The sequence below is a fragment of the Pipistrellus hanaki genome, assembly GCF_964339955.1.
Source record: "Pipistrellus hanaki genome assembly, chromosome: 2".
Classification (NCBI taxonomy): Eukaryota; Metazoa; Chordata; class Mammalia; order Chiroptera; family Vespertilionidae; genus Pipistrellus; species Pipistrellus hanaki.
Genome location: NC_140504.1, coordinates 163,584,511 through 163,605,981, shown reverse-complemented (window position 1 = coordinate 163,605,981; position 21,471 = coordinate 163,584,511). Strand labels below are relative to the sequence as shown.

Below are 21,471 nucleotides of genomic sequence, written 5' to 3'. Positions count from 1 at the left end.
AACCAAAGCATTGGCTCAAATAGTAGATACTCAATAAATATTTGTTAATGAATGAACTATTGGCCTATTTATCCAAGTACTTATCCAATTGGATCTGTTTATCTCAATATCCCACAAGCACCTGAAGTTCAACATATCCAAATTAGAACTCCTGGTCTCCACATCTCTCTCCTCCTAACTGTCCTTTCCCTGTTTTCTCTCTCTGGGATCAGTATGCACTCCACCTAATTGCCCAAGTCAGAAACCTGGGCATCACATCTGATTTCTTTCCTCTATTTTTATCTATATATAATAGATCATGAACTCTTCCCAATTCTCTTTATACTTCTAGAATCATCTCTGCATCTACATTCTTCTGGGTATGCCTTGTCTACAAATCTTATCATTTCTCTCCTAGATTATTACAATAATCCAATAATTGTCTCATTTCTTTCTGTATGCCTTAGTTAACCTCTATTCTGTACAATGTCTGTAAGAGTGATAATTATAAAACATTTTTTAAATGATAAAATCTACATATTCATTTTAAAGATATGGAAAGTGCAGAGAAGCTTAAAAAAGAGACAGAAATCATAATCCTACTATGCAGAAATAACTATAGTGTTTTGTTTTGTTTTGTTTGGGGTACAATTCATTTCAATAGTTTTGTTGCACTTTATTTATTTAATTACAGCCAAAATCAGAATCATTGTATTTTAGGTTTGAACTTAAAAAATGCAAATCTTATCACATTAGTCACAGTTCATTAATCCACAAGATCTTTGGATATGGTCATGTTCTTTGCCTAAAATACCCTTTTTTCCATCTAGCCAACTATTAGCTATTGCTTCAAAATATAGCATTAAATGCCATCTACATAAGATTAAGTAAAATATCTTCCATTTAAATGCTTGCAGTGAGTCAGACTCTATAATAAAAACTCATTTAATTTAATTATTGCAACCATTTTGCATAGGTATGTTATCTCCAATGCCCAACTGAAGAAATAGAGGCTCAATTAGTGAGTGGCTAATGTAGGTGAGTAGCAGAGTGGAGATTTAAACCCAGTCTGTCTGATTATAAGCCCATGTTCTTTATCAGTGTGTCTTTAACTTTCTTTCCCTCCAATCTCCCTATCATTTAGATTCCTCTGGGTTTCTGTAATATTCAGGGCTCACCTTCCTCTTTCTGTGTGTCCAAATATCAGTCTTCCTTGTTAGACTGTAAATTCCTTGAGGGCAGGAACTATGTCTGATTCAGTGTCAGAGCTCAGGGAATATTCATTGAATAGATGAGGAATGGATATACAAACAATGGTTGTAGTATTATAACTCTGACCTCGGTTTTCCTTAATTTCCTTTGCTTTCACCCATGATGACTTTATGAGCTTGTTGCCTGGGGAGGGCTCACCACTCATTTCCTCTGTCTTGATTCATGCTGGGGTCCTCCAACTGAGCTGTGGTGACATCATGGTCGGAGAACTCCTCTGCCAGTAAAGGTGGATCCCAGACAGCAGCCCCTGAATCAAGCAGAGGAAAAAGATGTCAAGAGGGAAAACCAGTAAAAAGTTTCTGTTTGCCCACAAGTGCCAGAGTAATGAGGGGAAAGGAAACAGAAATAGAAGGCAGAAGTTTAATGGGATGGAAAGAAGACCCTATATAAAGCAGGAACTGGTTTCAACAGATTAAAATGAAAAAAGTAAAAACTTGGCACATAAGCTTCAATTTAAATCAGAGAGATGGAGTCCATAGGAACCATTGTTGTCCATCAAACCTGTGCTGTTAATGTCAAAACTTTCTCACAACACCTTGAACCCAAGAGCAGTGTGCTGTTAACTTAGGTACAATGGATTCCACACCCTATGATAGGCACCTTCCAGAGGGACAGTTTCTGGGAGCTGCTTGGACCACATATTCCACAATTTGGTAACCAAAGTGGCAATTATCCTTTACTTCTCCTCTCCACTGTCACCGCAAACATCATAGCATCTCCACAAATGCTACCTAAGAGTTTGTGTCACCCACTCAGAAGAAGCAGTGTAAATATGCATATAACATGCCTATTACATGAACACACACACACACACTCACACACACACACACACACACACACAAACTTGTATGCATATCCAGAGATAAACAATTGTGCATTTGCAAATATATATATATATATATATATATATATATATATATATATATGTATGTGTATATATATATATATATATATATATATATATATATACTTGTACACACACACACACACACACACACACACTTCTACATATGTAAGCTAAAGAATGGACTGTCTAGGCATCTATTCAATAAAAAAAGTACCAAGTAATGCCATAGCTGGTTTGGTTCAGTGGATAGAGTGTCAGCCTGTGGACTGAAAGGTCCCAGGTTCTATTCCAGTCAAGAGCACATGCCCGGGTTGTGGGCTCAATCCCCAGTGTGGGGCGTGCAGGATGCAGTCAATCAATGATTCTCTCTCATCATTAATGTTTCTCTCTCTCTCTCCCTCTCCCTTCCTCTATGAAATAAACAAAAATATTTATTTTTTTTTAAAAAAAGAATCAATGTTATTTGCTATGCTCACAACTGTAAACCCACTTTTGCCTCACCCTGTGTGTTTATTTTCATTTGTATGTCCCTGATTTTTTTTAAAATGGTTTGTTTCTCTTTTTCTTATTCATTATTATTTACAACCTGTTGGGTATTTTTTTAAAAATTACCAAATCCTAGCAGATACTCTGAAATCTCGGGCCATTCATTCCATATCTTCCTTTAGAAGGAGTGGAGAATCAATCATGATTGGTGTACACAAGTTTTTCAAAATGGAAAATGGAAAGGGCTATTAAAGGCTAATTGTCAACATGGGAAGGATTCATGCACAATTGGCTTTTTTTTCTTCTTCCAGAATTGTATGTTCTAGAAGGTTGCACAAAGAATATAAAAGTTTTCTGGACTCATTCTATTTTTTTTTAAATATATTTTTTATTGATTTTTCACAGAGAGGAAGAGAGAGGGATAGAGAGTTAGAAACATCGATGAGAGAGAATCATCGATCAGCTGCCTCTTGCACAGCCCCCACTGGGGATGTGCCCGCAACCAAGGTACATGCCCTTGCCCAGAATCGAACCCAGGACCTTTCAGTCCACAGGCTGACGCTCTACCCACTGAGCCAAACCGGTCCATGCAGGACTCATTCTATTTTCATTCCCACAGCAGTTCATCTAGCCCCTCCTCCCCTTATTACACTTCCATAATTATTTACTTACTCATGTTTCTCTCCTTCAGCAGGGCTCTTTCCATTCATTCTGTTGGTTTAGAAGCCTGGTGTAAACAGACTTTGGGCTCTAGGTAGAACTCAGGGAAACCACCCTCAGATAGGGCAGGTCTTCCTGCTGAACTCTCTCATAGCTTCCTGTACTATCTATACTAATAATAGACTAGGGCCATCACGACCAGAGGATGACTGGTCCAGGCGGGAGCTCAATCCAGGTGCAAGTGTCTGTGGCCAGGCGGCCTACAGGGTTATGCAGATGGACAGACAACTTTGGACAGACCACCCTGTATGGCACCAGCAAGCTTCGCAAAGGGCCGCAGAGGTATGGAGCTGTTAGGGCAGTGGCCCACAAGGTCAGCGAGGCTGGGGTGCCAGGTAGGCCCCAAGTCCTCAGGTGCTGCCGAGGGGAGCTTGGCCATCCAGATTGGGAGAAAAAGCCCTTCTTTCTGGAAGAACATGGATGGTTTAAAAGTGCATAGAGAAACTGCGACGGTACCGACATGGCTATGTCAGTTCCCCGAGCTGCCTCTCGGTGCCGACCACAGGCTTCACTGTGGGGCATAGGCCCAGACCTGGACCAGGATTCAGCTTTGGCAGCCGGACTCACCCCTGGCATCGCCTCAGCATCATGACTTCACAACATCACCCACAAGTGGCCATCGCTGCTGGTCTGTGGGCCTGGGGAGCCAGCACCGTGCATGCTCAGGGCAGTGCTCTCTGTGTTTCTGTTGAAAGGACACCGTATGTGATGGGTGCTGTTGATTCCTTAAGGTTGAAATGGGGCAGCCTGAACTTGCTTACAATGCAATCTTTTCTCCATATTTTACAGCTCAGTATTCTCTTACACAGGGCCACTAGTTTCTTCATAACACTCATCTTAGTTCTTAATTACATATTTGTGTGCTCATTTAAATTTTTGCATTCTCTCCTAGCCTACATAAATAAGCCCCTGGAGTCAATATCCCATCTGTGCTATCCATTATCCTATCTCATGTGTCTACCAGTGCATGGTACATAGTAGCTAATAAATACTAGTTAACAAGTAATTCAAATGCTTTGGATCTGAATCCCAGAGCTAACCCATTGTCTGGCATGGTTTCATTGTTACTGAAGTCCCCATAAAATGGGGTTATTTCTTTTTAGACTAGTTTAGACGAAAAAGACAGAAAGAGCCCTAGCCAGTTTGGCTCAGCAGATAGAGCCCCGGCCTGTCGACTGAAGGGTCCTGGGTTTAATTCCTGTCAAGGGCATGTACCTTGGTTTCAGGCTCCTCCCTAGTCTGGGCCCTGGTGGGGGCTCATGCAGGAGGCAACTAACTAATCCATGTGTTTTCTCAAATTTTTATTTCTCTCTGTCTTTTCCTCTCTCTTCCACTGTCTCTAAAAATCAATGGAAACAAATATCCTAAGGTGAGGATTAAAAAAGACAAAAAGACTGGAAGACCAGTAGTAAGGAGAGTCTTGGGGTTGGTCTCACCAGTTTCTTCACTAACTTGCTGTGTTCCCCTCTTCTTGCACCAAAAAGTTATTTTGTCTATAGGGACCTAATTCTCCCCCTAGATTTCATGGAGGAATTTTGGACTCTAGCCTTCAGTGTCTCCCTAGCTGCTATCTTGAGGCCCAAAGTTCCATATCTACTTCCAGCAGAATGCTGAGCAAGTGTTGAGCTAGTGCAGGGGCCTACATGGGGCTGGTCTAGCAGCAGAAAGTAGGCTGAGCTTGGTGCCTGTAAGCAGGGGTCCTCAAACTTTTTTAAGTGGGGGCCAGATCACGGTCCCTCAGAGAGCTGGAGGGCCGGACTATATGAACTACTAATTCCTACTGTAACACCTTGGCTGCGCTCACTGCCCAAAAAACCTGGCGGGCAGGATCAGATTCCCCTGGGGGCTGCATGTGGCCCGTGGGCCGTAGTTTGAAGACCCCTGCTAAAGGAAGCCACAAGCCACATAGGTTTACAAGCCACAAGCCTGTAAAGGAAGCCACAAGCCCCAGGCCCTGAAACCAAACGGACTTTGCCTATGGATTTTGAAATTGCCTGAGACCAATGACTCTTTCTTTTCTTTCATTTTCTCTTTTGAACAAGAATATCTGTAACTTGTTATTCTATGCCTGACCCATCATTAAACTTTGAGAGCAGGTAACTTGTTCGTTGAGTTTCACAGGTTCATTGATGGATAACAATTGTGCCTCAGGGTGAATTAAATTCAGAACCTTATATTTACCTGATTTAGATAATGTAGTGTGGATGGTGAGATCTGGGACTTTGGAGTAGAATGAACATTTTGGATTTAGAGTTGATGCTGTAATGTGTTGAGATTTGGGGGAATGTTGCCATATTTTGAATGTGGGTCAGAAGCTGTACAATGGTAGGCAGAATAATGGCCCCCTCAAACAAGTTCATGTCCTCATCCCTGGCACCTGTTAATATATTATGTGACATGGCAAAGGAGAATTAAGACAGCAGATGGAATTCAGGCTGCTAATCAGTTTACTTTTCCATAGGTGGGTTATCCTGGATTATCTGAATGAGCTCCATGTAATCACCAGGGCCCTGAATGTGTAAGGGTGGCAGAAGGGGAACCAGAGAGAGGGTAGAGTGAGTACAGTCCCAGTGTTGCCTGGCTTTGAGAAGGAGGGAGAGGGCCAGAAACCAAGGGGTGCAGATGGCTTCTAGAAACTGGAAAATGCCAGGAAACAGCCTCTTCCCAGAGCCTTTAGATCAGCAAGATAATAAATTCGTGTCCGTTTAACCCACCAATCTTGTGGTAATTTGTTAGCACAGAAGAAGAAAATGAGTACAAGTCCTGGCTTGCAGTTTACTCTTCTATTATAGTATCTTAGACAAATTGTTTCACCTTTGCACTTTTTAGTATTCTTTATTTCTAAAAACAACAACAATAATACCTGCTATAATGATCTAAAGTGTCAAAGTGCCAGGCACATAGGTGGCTCCCGCTCCCCCAAATCCCTCACTCCTTCCATGTTGAGGAAAGAAATGAGGGGCCACAGACCATTCTCACCAATGCACCTCCTTTCTTTGATGTTGTCTGTGTGAAAGATGCCTGCCCTAGTGAGCTCCCAAATACACCTTATCCAGCAATGTTCCTTAGCTGCCTTTGGGCACCCACAGCTCCTCCTTTCCTGGTGAAACCCCGCTTAGAACACAACAGCCCTTTAGAGGATCCTGAGGTCTGACCTTTTCAGAGTGCAGTCAAGATGCGGAGTAGGTGGAAGCTGCTCTCACCTGCTCCCATGACCACATAACAATTACAACTGAATTATAGAATGATCAACCTCGATAACCATCTGAAGACTAGCTGAGCAAGACCTATAACTAAACATATAAAGAAACCACACAGACTGGTGAGAGGGGCATAGATGTGCACAGGCTGACCCTGCACCCATGTGTGGTGATTGAGAATTGGAAGGGATCTGAGCTTCAGCGGTCCCAAAGGAGCAAGGGGTCTCAGCTCCACACCAGAACACCCATGCTAGAAAAAGGGGCCCACATAACATCTGGCTATGAAAAAGCATGGATTCTGTCTGTCTGCATGAGAGGGAAGGCTGCTGGAAACTCAGGTACCCTCTTAAAGGGCCAACACACAAGCTCTCATCCCTAGCAATCACCTTGGGTTCCATATGAGGGTTAGAGGTTTGAGGGGCACCACAGACATACAGGGAGAAACTGAGTTGTTGGCTTTGAGGCTAGGTCCCGCAGGGCAGCCACAATTGTCCCTTGGTAAGCCCTCCCCACCACAGAATGGAACATTAACCTGCGTTAGTCTAGTGAACTTCACTAGCTACACCTAATGGCTCAGAGGCCCCGCTTTACCCAGCTCAACTTCTGATGCCCTACCAAGCTCAGGTGATCAGGGAGACTGGGCTTCTGGGCTCCACAGGCTACCTACCACAGAGGGCTACCCTCACAAGACTAGGAGTCATAGCAGATCTACCTAAAACATAGAAACAAACACAGAGAGGCAAAGAAACATGCCCCAAATTAGAGAACAGGAGAAATCTCAAAAAAAAAAAAAAAAAAAAATGAGCTAAATGTAATGGAGGCAAGCAATCTACCAGATACAGAGGTCAAAATAATGGTTTTAAGAATGCTCAGGGAACTTAGGGGAAGAATAGATCAACTCAGTGAGAAGTTCAACAAAGATAGTAAGCATAAAGTAGACATAAAACCATAAAAATAACCAGTCAGAAATGAAGAGAAGAGTAACTGAAATGAATGAATCAACAGCACATTAGATGAAACAGTGGATGGAATCAGTGATTTGGGAAACAGGGTTGCAGAAGATATCCAATCAGAAAAGCAAAAAGAAAAAATATTATCCCAAGGATCTCTGGGATAATAGCAAGCATAATATTGCATCATAGGGGTACCAGAAGGAGAAAAGAGCAAGGGTTATTTATAATAGCCAAGATATGGAAGCAACCCAAGTGCCTATCAATAGATGAGTGGATAAAGATGTAGTACATATATACAATGGAATATTACTTGGCCATAAAAAAGAATGAGATTTTTCCATTTGCAACAACATGGTTGGACTTAGAGGGTAGTATGCTGAGCTAAGTCAGACATAGAAAGACAAAAACTATATGATTTCATTTATGTGGGATCTAAAGAAAATAAAAAACAAACAAAACAGAAAGACTCACAGATATGGAGAACAGCTTGAGGTTGCCAGTTGGGGCACTGATGAAAAGGTGAGGTACTAAGTACAAATTGGTAGTTACAAAACAGTCATGGGGATGTAAAGTACAGCATAGGGAATATATTCAACAATATTTAATAACTACACACGGTGCCAGGTTGTACTTGAATTATTGCAGGGATCACTTTGTAAATTGTGTAATTGTCTATTTACTGTGCTGTACTCCTGAAACTAATCCTATATAATAAAAGCCTATGATGAATACTGACCACCAGGGGGCAGATGCTCAATGCAGGAGCTGCCCCCAGCCCTCAACCAGTGTGGGGGGGAAGGGGCATGCAAGGGGCGGGGCCATCAAGTGGACAGAGCCAGGCCTGCCAAGGCTGGTGCTGGGTGGGTGGGGAGGTGCCCCAGTTGCCCTGCTGGTGACCCCACAGATTGGCCCTGATCACAGGCCAGGCCAAGGGACCCCACCTTTGGACAAATTTCATGCACCAGGCCTCTAGTATAAAATACTGCATGACAACTGTAATTGGGGGAGGGGGAAAAAAAGAGTCTGAGATGAGAGCTTGGCAAACAGGCTTTCAGAGATAAAGAACAGCTTAAACATCTGTACCCATATGATGGCCACCATATTCCCCACTGAAAGAATCAGGAGGTGGTGCCTTGAGTTAAGGCAAGCCCATTCACAGAGGGGCCTGCTATTCCCCCTCCTCTTACCCACATACCCAAGGCAAACATCCCTCAAACATTCCAACTCCTTAATTAGTTGTGTTATGAGCTTTTATTTAAAAAGCACATTTAATACAAGTATAGTTTTGCAGATACAAGTTTTCACTTTGTATTCTACAAAAGTCTTTGAATATTATTCTCTTTACAAAATGGAACCTTACAAAAATACTGACAATTTAATGTTTTTATACAGTTTTTTCTAGTTGCAGTTATTTCTTTTATTGTAAAACAATGTCTACCACAGAACTACAATATTTTAGTTGATATTAAAAAATTAACTCAATGCTTTTTTAAGCAGCTAATGAAATAACACAGGTCGAGACACAGTTTATAATCATAGTGGATATATCTAAAATTGTTTCAGAAATAATATTTTACATAGTTAACTTTTAATGTTTTATACATTATTTATATAATATTTATATATAAAAATCATAGCTTGCTATATGTTGAAATGACAGGACGGCTTCTGTGATAAAGATGTGCTTGTGGTTGATCCGTGTAGTTACATTTAGCCCGGTGTGCATCCGAGATCTGAAAGCATTTCTTCCTTCCTCCTTTCCTCAAAGGTTCAGTAGAAGGGGTCCTGCCTACTGCCTAGAGTGGACCTCGCCTGGGAGGACGGATACAGGATGAAAACTCTCTATGGAGATTTAACCCTTATGTTCTGCCCAGCAGAACCTACCAAGATCTGCCCTAGAGATCAACCCCAAGACAATAGTGCTTTACACAACTTAGCAAGAGCGACTCCCTCAGAAACCCTCATCAGCTCCGTTATCTGGAAGGGCAACCTCTCAGGCATGAGACTGCCTGCTACTCTGGCTCATCATGACTTTGAGTAGCCAAAAGATTGATTCATTTTTCATTCTTGCCCCTTCACTCCCCCATCTTGTGTACAGAAGGCTGCTTTCCATCAGCCGGTGGCAGACCACGCCTTGGCTCATCTCCGGACCCTCACAGGAAATCCCGATGAGCACCGAGCAAGGATTTCAAGGGGGAAAGCGGTAACCAAAGCTAACCATGACTAAGAGCGTGCAAGTGCCCAGGTGGTTGATACACATCAGCATCCTGCAATCCATGTTTCAACATCACAGGATGATGTGTCCAAAGGAGACAAATAAGGGCCTGGACCCTCTATCTCTTCTGAAATTGTGCTATTTGTGAAATTCACTCATCCACAAAGAGTCTCCTAATCACTAACGTGAGGGATTGTGGTATTGGCCGATGGGCCAGGAAGTGAATGATAAGGCTTTAGGTGTAGGAATCTGAATTCAGGATCTGACCATTGGATGAAACATCTGCTCTTTCTCTGTATTAAACCACAACAAAACTTAAAAACAAGAACTTCCTGAACCCAAGTCACAGTAGAAGATAGAGTGGTGTGGACAGAGAGACGCAAGAGGGGAGCCTCCCCCTTCCTCCCCCGCATGGCTATTTTCTTTCTTCAGTGCTATTTCTGGCATCACGTGCTACAATGTGAATTTGAGCTTTTCTCACAAGCCTAGGACACATCTCAGGTCACAAAGGTGACCGGCAGACTCTACTCAAAACCTTTTAGTGTTTGTTCCAGAACAAGCCCGTGTTCACTAGAACATGAACACTTCAACCAATTGCACATCCAGGATTCTGGCACTTGGTGTTAGTTTGCTGTTGTCTCCACATAGGTGAACACTACCTATTTTGGAAGGCCACAAAATAAGACTTTTTTTTTTCCTTTTTAAAATCAGTCGGGTAAAAAGTTTTTCCCTACATTCTACTGTCTGATGAGATTGGAGAGCAGCAAGATCTTGCTGTCAGCAGTCATTTAGTAAGAACAGCTCAGGAGGCGGGCGGCGCCTACACCATGTTGTGGTGATTGTTCCTGTCGATAATGTCCACAGGTGAGAGGATCTCCTTCCTGATGGGGGGAGACAGGGAGAGTGCCGTCTTGGTCTTGAAGAGGTCAGACACGAAGAAAACCTGGAAGGACACATCAGAGATCCAAGTCAGAAAATGACATCCAAGTCAGAAAAGGACAACAAAGGGAAGGTGGTAAGAGCATGGACTTCATGAAAAAGGGGGTCACAACCCATAGATCTTTGGGTAGGGAAGGACCCTAAAGGGCATGCAGTCCAACTCTTACTGCACAGACAGGGAAACCGAGGCCCAGGGAAGGGCCATGGCGTGCCCCCAGGTTGCACAGCCACGGCAGGAATAGCACTCAGTTCTGTGGACTCCCAGCCCACTGCTGTGAGTCTTCAATCCCCACTCCCTTATTTCTCAAGGCAAATGAACAGCAATGAAAGATAAGTTCCTAAACAAAGGAAGCAGGTCCAAATGGGTCTGTCATTAATCCATGATCATTTCCCTTGCCTCACAAAGGACTCGAGGGTGTAACCAAAGAGATCGGCCCCTATGAATGCCTATCAGCAGGAGCTGGAGTAAGGAAGTCCTGTGACCACTTTTCCTGGAAGCCCAGTGATATCAGTCTAATGGGGGTCAAGGAGCTGGGGTTTGTTGCTGAGGGAGACAGCATCTAACCCAGAGGAAAGGTCAATGAAAACCCACCTATCGCCCTGCTCAGGTCCTTCCTCCCTCTGAGCACCAACCTCCCCGGGTCTCTGTGAATCGCTGAGAGACATTTACTGAACACCCACCAGCAAGGGGGTCAGGATGGTGCAGGTGTAGTTCCTGTCTCAATTAGCTTCCGATGAAAGATTCAAGAATTTGGTGAGTTACTGGGGTAAGAAAAATTTATGTTTTGTATTAGATGGCAAAGTAAACACAGACATCCATTTGAGCCATTTAGCAACAGGCGTTTGTATTAAGTCACCATAAGCCGCACCTATCGGTCATGCCATGTAATAGGAAACACATGGCTGGGCTTCAAAACGGGGAATGAAACACTTTCACAGTTCCTCTGTCTAATGGCTTTCTGGATGGAAAAGTCTTTGTCCTGCAGAGGGTAATGTTCTCACTATTAATGATGGCACTGTGACTCATTCCGGACACATTCTGGGCAAGAAAATAAAGTTCTTCATAAAACCTCACCAACGTCACGGCTCTCACAGCCAGCAACTGGCCACACGAAGGACTTGGGTCATTTGTGGATCCAATTGCCACAATGTCCCTTCTGTAGTAATGCGACAATTAGCAAAGTGCTACAAAAATCACAGCAAGAAACTGGTGACGCTGACTACTCCAGGAGGACTGGGTGACTAGAAGACAGACTTACCGGTTACCACAAAACCCTTTACCTCCTTTGAATTTTGGACCCATTACATGAGTTTTCCCCATATATTTGTGAAAAGAAAAAAGTCTGGGCTATTTCTATGCTACTAGAAGAAGGTAAAATAGCCTAAAAATGTAAGGTTTGAATAGATTCACAGCCTCAGTGCTCCTGAATGTACCACTGTGCAAAATAAAAAATTCAGCTTTGTGTCCCTGTCCTTTCTAAGGGACATGGAGAACTGTGGCCCAGAAAAGTTTGTCCCCCAGCCAGAGCCACACCTGGGAAGCAAGAATGAAAAGGTCAGCCCAGCCAGGAGGCTCTAGACTCCTGTTCAGGAACCTGCACAAGTGCTCAGACAGAGGAGCTTCACCTGCTCACATAAGGAAATACCAGTGAAAGTGATTTAAGTTAAATGTGGAAATACACTCTCTAGCTCTCCTCTGACAGGTACAAAGCCCATGTCCTCACCTCTGCCTGGAAACCACCTTCCCCTCCCTCCTTCATGGTGTCCCAGAGGAAGGTTTCCATCAATCTCTCCATTGCTAGCTTCCAACTCCACTTCTTCCAGCCTAGCAGCTAGGTCTACCAAATAAGGATCTGTCCACGCCCATTTCTGAGTGGTCTCTCCCCAGCCTCCATCCAGTCTGCTGAGGGCAAATACAGCAGGGGACAGTATCTCCACCCCCAAATATAACAGCCCTTCCCCCTTCAAGATCCTGACACCACTTTAAGCCACTGGCTTATTTCCCAATTTAATTTTCTGAGCACATATCCACCGCCTACTGGGGCTTCCGTTTCCTAACTGCAAGATAGGAATAATATGAAGGTTAAGGGCAACATTGTGCTGAGAAGGCCTAGACCTAGGCCTGGTACAGAGTTCAATCCAAGGTGCTCATTTCTGTAATTCCCAAAGTAACGACTGAGCCCAAACTTTGCTGCTCAGCCTTTCTTCCTAGATAGGAGGCTTCTTGAGGATCGAGCCTTGGGCCTACTCATTTTGTATCACCTACAGAGCTCAGCATTATGCCTAGCACACAGCAGGGGCTCAACAAATGTTTGTTGTTAAATTTCTAAACTCCTCTCCACTGGAGCAAACACTCTGGCCTTGGATCCTATCAGCACACAAAACGCCTACGGACTTGAGGGGAATCACAATCTCACACCACATGCACACAGCCAAGCGGCAAGATGAAGAGTGGAGTCTGGTCCAGCAGAATCCCTACCCCCCACCTCTCACTCCCCTGAAGCAGTATTTCACGTTCAGCCTGGCTTGAGGTTACACAAACACTTTTTTTGGGATCCTGAAACATGATCCTGTCAAGACTCAAATAGGGCTCAGTCTTCCTAATGCTTGGACAGCAGAACACAAAAAGGACCTGTAAGAGCGAAAGTGTCTCGGCTTGGAGCCGTTCCATTTCCTGCAGAAGACCATCTCCACCCAGAAAGAAAACCCAGAGGCCCAGGCTGGGGAGGGTCTATATAAAGTAGGTAGCTCTCTTAGGCTCCCAGCCCCAGTCCCACTCCACAGATCTCCCCTGGAAGAAAGAACACATCACACAATACACAGTCTCAGCAAACATAAAATCTATATCCGAAGCACCAAGAATAGTTCTACGTTAAACTGTTCCAATAGATGCTTTCAATTCTATCCCCCGCTTTGTTTGCATTTTATAAATTGCTTTCTTGCAAAATGCAATCGGTACTGGTAAACACTTATTGAACATTCACTCTGTGCCAAGTCCTGAGATTATAAGATTAAATATACATAACACAGTGTCCTTTGCCCTCCGAGAGCTCACAGGGCAATGAGGGAGAGATCTAGGTAAACAGACCCCTATGATTGTGCTGTTGTAAGGATTACGATAAGGGGAAGCCAGAGTGTTAGAGAAGCACAGAGAATGTGGCATCTAACCCGGGCTGAAGGGGAGGCAAGGGCCTTAGGAGGCTTTCCCCGGAGGAGGTATAGTTGAGCTTAGCTTTGAAGGATAAGTAGGAGTTAGCCAGGTGGTGACTGACAGGAATGTTGTTCTAGGCACAGGGAGCCGTGTGCGCAGAGGCTCGGCAGCAAGTACAGCACGTTCGGGAGCTGCGGGAAGCTCAGCATGGCCAGCGTCAAGCAGTCGATGAGGCTGGAGAGGAGACGGCCAAGTCTTCAGCAGACTTCTAGGACAGAGAGGGAACTCTGGCCTTACCCTCTTGGCCTTTGGAGCCATTGTCAAGGCTGAATCAGGAGAGCAGTGTGTTGGGACGACTTGCACTAATATTATGATGGTGAAATCTAAGATGGAGAAGGAGTTAGAAAGAGAGTGTGAAGGCAAGGGCACCAGTCTAGACATTATTGCAGAACCTAGGAGAGAATGAGTCCTGAACTACAACCATGCAGTGCAGACAAAGAGGAAGAGATGAGTGTGTGTGTGTGTGTTTAATATATTTTTAGTGATTTCAGAGAGGAAGGGAGAGAGAGATAGAAACATCAATGATAAGAATCATTGATCAGCTGCCTCCTGCACATCCCCCACATCAAGCCCACAACCCAGACATGTGTCCTGAACAGGAATCAAGCCATGACCTTTGGATTCAGTTTGATGCTCTATCCACTGAGCCTTACCGACTGGGCAAAAATGGTTTTTGAAATGCTGAGACACAGCTGCAGTGGGTGGAGGGGTGTGCTTGTGTGCAGGGGGAGCTAATTCTTTTCTCTCCATTTCTATTTCCACCTCTAGAAATCTTTGCACTTGCTCCTATCAAACTCTTAAAGGTTGGGTAACTATGCTAGTGAAAAAGATTCCAGCTCTGCTTCCCTCTGCATTTTAATATTTGGGCTCCTTTTGATACTGGCTTGGGGAAGTGGTTCCACCCTCCTTGTGGGTTGGAACAGCAGGCTGTTCTGAGATCAGATTTACTCAGGCAGCACAGGTAGTCTTTCCACCAAGAGCAAGACCACACAGACAAAGAGGGGTCCCGTTCACTGTGATGAGGAACTGGGAAATGGAGTGTCCTTGCCAATGATGCCTATCAGTATGATACCATCGGTCACTGCCTCCCACTTCCTACCCAACACGCACCGCCCTACTCAAAGCTTTGCCCTATGGAGTGGGACAGACTTGCCTTCCAATCTAGGTTCTGCCATATTCAGCAAAACGCCTAAATGAGGGATACATTCCCTACCTTAGAGGTTTACTCTAAGCATTACATGACATAAAAGGCACAAGTGTGGTACAGTGCCCGGTGCCTAGTAAAAAATTAATAAAAGGGAGCCATTTCATGAGGCCTTGTGTGTTCAGTACCTACCTGCACAAAGTCACTTCTCTTCACTTCTCCTAAGTGTGGAAAGAAGAGAAAGGACTAGAAAGGAGAAAATAGGAATGATTGAGAATATGAATGAACACATGAAAGCCTGTACAGATTCAAACTGGCCATGAAGATCACCTGCAGATGGGCATTTTCCATGGGACAGAAAGGACTCTCTCTCAAAGTCCTATCATTTCTGGGCCTATTCTGGAGAATGAGTCAGTACAGTCAAAAAGGAAGAAGCTCCGATGTCTTGTTGCCGCATTCACCCACTGTGGTGATGCCAGCCTTCCAGGTCCCTCACAGCCCAGCCCTGCCAGGGTGTTGCTGGCTGGGGCTCCCAAGGACCAAGCTGCCAGAAACAAGAAGTCCATAGTAACCAGGTTTCCATGCCCATTGCTGTGAATGGCCAGGTCAGCAATTTATGAGGGTCATTTTAAGGCCAGATTATGACAGCGAAATTGTCCTTGAGTTGTCTCTGGAGTCCCTGAGTGTCTCAATTCCTGAAAGTGTGTACATGAACCCCCCAAAGAAATCATGTCTTTATTCCTCAGGATGTTCACACACTCCTGTGTGGCTTAGGTGTCAGCACAGAGCAGAGAAGTAAAAAGCAGAAGTTTGGAATCTTAGAACCAGGAGAAAACGAAGAGTTGTCTATTCCAATGTTTCTCAAAGTGTCCTCAGACCATCTATTTCAGAACCAGCTGGTTGCTTCCTGGAAAGCCAGATTCCTAGGCCCACCCGGACCTACTGGAAGGTTGCCTGGAACCAGAATTTAATAAACACTACTGGTGTTCATTATACACACCAAAGTCAGGCAAACCGTTAGTGGACAGTTTACAAATTAGATTGGCTCAACTCCTAGATTTGCCATTTCATGGACGCATGTCTTAGATATATATCTTGTTATCTTTTTGAGAGCAGCTCCTTTATCTGTAGACTGAGCTTCATTAAACCTTCCCGGAGCCACCCCTATTTTCTCTCTTTGGCACCCATATGAACTGGTATTTCCATTGGGTTATAATGTAAAATGTATTTGTTGTGGATTGTGGTCAAGTCTTGGAAAGCTACTTTATTATAACTAAGCTCTTCAAGAAACAACTATTTTTAGTGAAAATCTTTAACCTAGTACTTAACATATGATACACATACTATCAATGTGTTGCCTGTGCCAAGCACGGTACAACTTTCATTCACTGAATTCTCAATCCAAAGATCATGTAAGGTTATTACCATCCGTATTTCATAGAATGGGAAAAGGTAGATGAGAGGAATTGACTTGCCCAACCAGCAAGTGGCAGGAATAACAGCACTCTCCTTTCTGAGTCTCTGCCTCATCACCCATCTCATCCATCTTGGCAGGGGAATGCAAAGGAGATTTTAAAAGGATGCTACCAACCATGGAATACTTCAAAGACACTTCATCCTCTACTGGGGGTCAAAGCTTATTTATGTCTTTGCTTCCTTCTCTCTCCCACATCCACATTCCTGGCAACCCTTCCCACCAGTGGGGCCTGGGGTGGCAAAGAACTGGGCTTTTGCAGGGCCAGAAAAGTTTTGGGAAGTCATTTCATCCACTCCCCTGTGCCGAGGCAGAATAGAATAAATCCAAGGGGAATAGGTGGTAACCTCTCCTGTTGGAGAAGAAAGAGATCTCACAAATTCATGGCATAGACCAAGCATGTTTTTGGAGCTTACTATTCTAGTCCTTTGAGATAGAAGCAAGACTCCTGGGATCTGGTTCCACTCTGCCACTGTGCAGCCCCGGGCATGCCACACACTCTCCTCCTGTACCCCAGCTTCCGCTTGAACTCTTCTTCACATTCACATCTCTACTTCACAGGGGCAAAGACAAAGAATGCCCTCGCCCTTCCCTACATCCTGGAGGAAGACAGCAGCACACAAAAGAGCGACCAGAGCAGAGCCCCACCCCCAGGGAGAGGAAAACCAGGAAAGACTCTGCTGGGTGTTTATGAAACTCACCAGCAGCTGCTTCCTCTGTTGAACCTGCAGCGACTATGGCCTAGCCCTTCCCCGACCCCTCCCAGGGCCCTATAATTTGCCATCTGTTAGGGGGTCAAAAGAGGGGGTGACCAGAAAGGAAATGAACTGATGTCTGTCCTCTCATCCCAGCCTCTTGAGTGGATATGGGTGAGTCCAGCTAAAGAGCTCACACCTTGACAGGAAGACTGTGTATGTGTGTGGGGGTGGGAGGGCGGGGGGAGAAGGGAGGACTGAGAATGTCAGCATGTGCCTATGTTTACATGGACCTGTCTGTGTGTGTCTGTGGTTCTAAGCGCAGGTGAGACATGGAGAGGATGGATGTCTGTGGGTCTAGGTATGACTGGATCTGCCCTCTGGGTCTCTCTGGGCACTGGCTAACATCATCCTGTGTACCTCTGCCCACACGTGTGAATGTGTACATAGTGTGTGGGCCCATCTGCCTCTATGTGCCCATGTCTTTGTATTGAGTCCATGACGCGGGGTAGGATTTCTGTCTGTGTTGGGTACCATTGTCTCCTCTCTCTGAAAAGGGTTCAACTAGTGATCACAGGGGAGGAAGCTGAACCCATTCCTGTCTGGCATGTGATTGCTGTCTAGACAAGACTGCTTGCTGTGACAGGACTTACTCCCCAGACCCGTGTAAAAGTGCTTGGCTGTCACTGCTTATTGCTGAGGCTCCACAGTGACTAAGCCAACATTCTAGGGTGATGCACTGCACTCTTGGGGGCTCAGAGACATGTCATGATCCCTGGTAGAGTCCATCTTCCTGGGCATTTCAGGGATTTGGTTACATCTGAGAGAGCAAGTCCAGCTTAGTTAGTAACAGAGTCAGGGGTGCCACAGACTGAGGGAGAAGGTCACAGAGGTACAGGGCCTCTAGGATCCATTCACAGTTGAGGAAACTTGGCTCAGAAAGGAAGTGTCTTGTTTGAGGTCACAAGCTAATTCATCACTCATTCTTTAACCAATGCTTACCAAGCACCTATTGTGTGTCAACAACTGTGCTAGATGCTGAAAATGAATAATCAGAAAGTTAAGCCATGGAGTCTGCTATTAAGGCATCTGCAATTATACTGGAGAGACAGACACTTGAGCAGACAATTATGATAGAACCAGGCTGAATACCACAGCAGGAAAAAACATGCAAAGGTCCATGGGGGCACAAGAGGTGGCAGACTAAACAATGGCCCCCAAAGATGCCCTGTCCTAATCCCCAGAACCTATGACTGTGCTATCTGAGGTGGCAAAGTAGACTTTGCAGATGTAATTAAGATAAAGATCTTGAGATGGGAGAGATTACCCTGGATTATCCAGGTCAGTTCAATAAAGTCCTCACAAGAGGGAGGCAGGAGTCCTCATAAGAGGGAGCAGGAAAGTCAGAATCACAGGAGATGTGCCGATAGGATGGAAGCAGAAGTTAGAGAGACTTGACGATGCTAGCTGCTAATTTTGAGGATGGAGGAAGAAACCACAGTCAAAGCATGCAGGCAGGCTCTAGATGCTGGAAAGGTCAAGAAAACGGATTCTCCCCAGTGCCTCCAAAAGGAACGCAGTCCTACCAACACCTTGATTTTAGCCCAGGGAGACCCGTTTTGCAATATCAAACTCGAGAACTCTAAGACAATGGATTTGTGTTGCTTTTTAGCACTATGTTGGTAGCAATTTGTTGAAGCAGTAACATGGGAAACTAACACAGAAGGTTTCATCAGAGATGAGGGAAAACTGGAACTGTGTGACACCAGTGGGGATCACTGTGTAAGAGCTCAGAAAGTTGGAGAGTATTGACAAGTTCCATGTGCCTGGAGAGGAGTAGGAGATGGGGCCCTAAGAAGAAGCCTGGATCTGACAGCACTGGCTCTGTGCGGATCCACCTTTTGGCTTCTCTACTTAGTGCACACACCCATCCCCCACTGTCACTTCACATGGAAGGACCGAGCACTGAGCACTGAGCACCGAGCACCAAGCATTGAGAACAAGCTGGTAGTGACAGCCATTCCCATCAACAGCTGCTCTCCCAATTTCCCTCTCTCCGGCCTTGACTAAAAAAAGGGAAGTAATGAATAAAACCACCGAAACAGCCAGTTCTGAGGTTAGGATTCCTGTGCCAGGCTGGCACACAGCTCAGAGGATACTTTTGTTGTGGTGTCCACTTGGATTGCCCCAACTCCCCGCCCCTGTTCTTGCACACTGCACTGAGTCTACCCCTCACCTTGCCCATTGAAGTGACCTGGTCCTATCTTTATTGCAGCTCCACACGGTACTGTAATTCCTATGCTTGGCCTAACTGTGGGAGTGACTAGACTGGGATTTCCTTGGGAACAAGGCCTGTGTCCTATCCATCTTCTGTCTTCAAGAGCATGTCCTTAGAGTATTCTCAGGAAAGGAAACATCCACTCATTGAGTCTAGCTTCTTGCTGTAAGGCATATATTTATTTACTCTGAGCTAGGATCCCTGAGAGGCCTTGGAAAGACAGAGGGAATGAGATATATATTATACATGGGCCTGCCCCGAGAAACACACATTCTAAAAGGAGGTACATTAACAATTTCAACACAAATAAATGCTCTCACAGGAGGGTGAGAGGTTATTGTAAGGGGACATGGGGCTACAGCCAGGCTTAGAAATTAGGAAAGGACAGGGGCTGGCCTATATCGCTCCACTGTTCATGATTGCTACTGTGAATGAGCAAGGGTTATACCAACAACAGCACAACCTACACACACACGGTGCTTAAACATCCAGCCATTACTGGATTCCTGGATTCCTGCTGGGCTAGGGGGAGCCCCCCTGAGAAGGGCCCAGAAGACACAATATCAGAATAGGTGCTCATTCATGTTTGCTGAATACACCACTCAAAACCTTTAGCAGGCAGGAAAAGCAGATCCCCAAAGAGAGCGAATCTCAGAGAGGAGGAATACCTTAACCCACCCTCACTAGGATCAGTATGTGGAAAGGGCAACACCCACTCATTTGGGGCAAATCAGAATGTGACCCATCCCAAGGCCATTCTCTAGGGAGCTCTGTGACAGGCTGGGTAAGGCCCTCAGGCTGCGGGAGGCCTTAGCCTTCACCAAACCCCCTCTTCTCCAGCCAACACTGAGGCTAAGGTCTGACCAAAGGTCACAGTGGGGCGGACAGAAGTTTCCCAAGAAGCTGAGTTCTCCTAAACAGTAAGTGTCCACCAAAGTAGCATTTGAATACCCTGAATCAGGACTTAGAGTTGGCATGTGACCTGGGGCAAGAGTCTTCCCCTCTCACCCCTAAATGTCCTCAGAGACAAAGTGAGTTGGACATATTCTGCAATCTCTTCTAGTTGCGACATTCTGCGAACCCCAAACCTGCCATTGTTTACGGAGCAGAGGATGTCAGACCCTGTTGGATGAAAGAGGCGGCCATGATTCTCATTTTGCTGGAGGGGTCCTGGGGCGGGTGACTCCTCAGATACCAAGCAGAGAAGAGGACTGAGAGCTCCCTGGCTGTGGGCCCTGAGCCGGAAACACTTACAAAGCAGCAGCCCAGGGCTTGCTTGCATACTGAGGAAGAGATGCTACTTACTATGCAGCAGGCGACCAGAGCTCCTTGAGCAAATCCTGCCAGGACGTCGCTGGGATGGTGCTTGTGGTCAGACACGCGGGACAGTCCTGTGTAAAAGGCCATCATGATCAGGGTGAATTGCAGGAGGGGCCGGAGCAGACGAGCCCCTCGCCAAGTGAAGCGGGCCTGAAGGTACAGCTGGAGGCGGGAAAGAAAAGGAACAGACAGTAAGTCACTCACTGTTCAGGGCATTATAGTGCCTGGCTGACACACACTGCATCTGGACCTTGGGGTTGGCATCTTGTAGAAAAAGCATTCAACTTGGAAATGATCTCAAGCCAGTTTTTAAACCTCAAGCCTTAGCTCTAATACTAAAAAGAAAGAAAGAAAGAAAGAAAGAAAGAAAGAAAGAAAGAAAGAAAGAAAGAAAGAAAGAAAGAAAGAAAGAAAGAAAGAAAATGGGAGTTTTCAGAGGGAGATCAGCTAGAGCGAGCTGAAGAAGATAATACATGACAGTGGCCTTAGCACATGACTGGCACAAAGTAGACCCCTAATAAACGTTTTGTTTCCTTTTCTTTACTTCTTGATTAAAACTAATTTAAAAATAGTAACCAGGGTTACCAGAGGTTACTTTTCAACAAATGACAACTTCTTGAGCACATCTGTGCCTTTTCCTGGAGCCTGTGGCTATGCAATCCCTGCAGGGCCTGCCTCTGGGAAACAGAAATGCATGGTGATAAGCAGGTTATCCTCATAGTCATAGATGCCTGAGCT

At 45.0% G+C, this 21,471-nt stretch overlaps 2 protein-coding genes across 2 annotated transcripts in view; both read right to left on the bottom strand.

Annotated features, from left to right (window-relative positions):
• Positions 1-1,495, bottom strand: part of LOC311616763 (uncharacterized protein) — a 59,035-nt gene extending 57,540 nt beyond the window's left edge. Inside the window, exon 1 of the transcript XR_014793987.1 lies at positions 1,390-1,495. The gene's annotated coding sequence lies outside the window, so the exon portion shown is untranslated. The remainder of the gene's footprint in view (positions 1-1,389) is intronic.
• Positions 1,496-8,689: 7,194 nt separating this feature from the next.
• Positions 8,690-21,471, bottom strand: part of PLPP3 (phospholipid phosphatase 3) — a 76,807-nt gene continuing 64,025 nt past the window's right edge. The window contains exons 5-6 of the mRNA XM_084872571.1: positions 20,719-20,895; positions 8,690-10,615 (exon numbers count right to left, since the gene is read on the bottom strand). Coding sequence (XP_084728697.1) covers positions 10,493-10,615; positions 20,719-20,895 — 300 coding nt within the window. The 3' untranslated portion in view covers positions 8,690-10,492. The remainder of the gene's footprint in view (positions 10,616-20,718; positions 20,896-21,471) is intronic.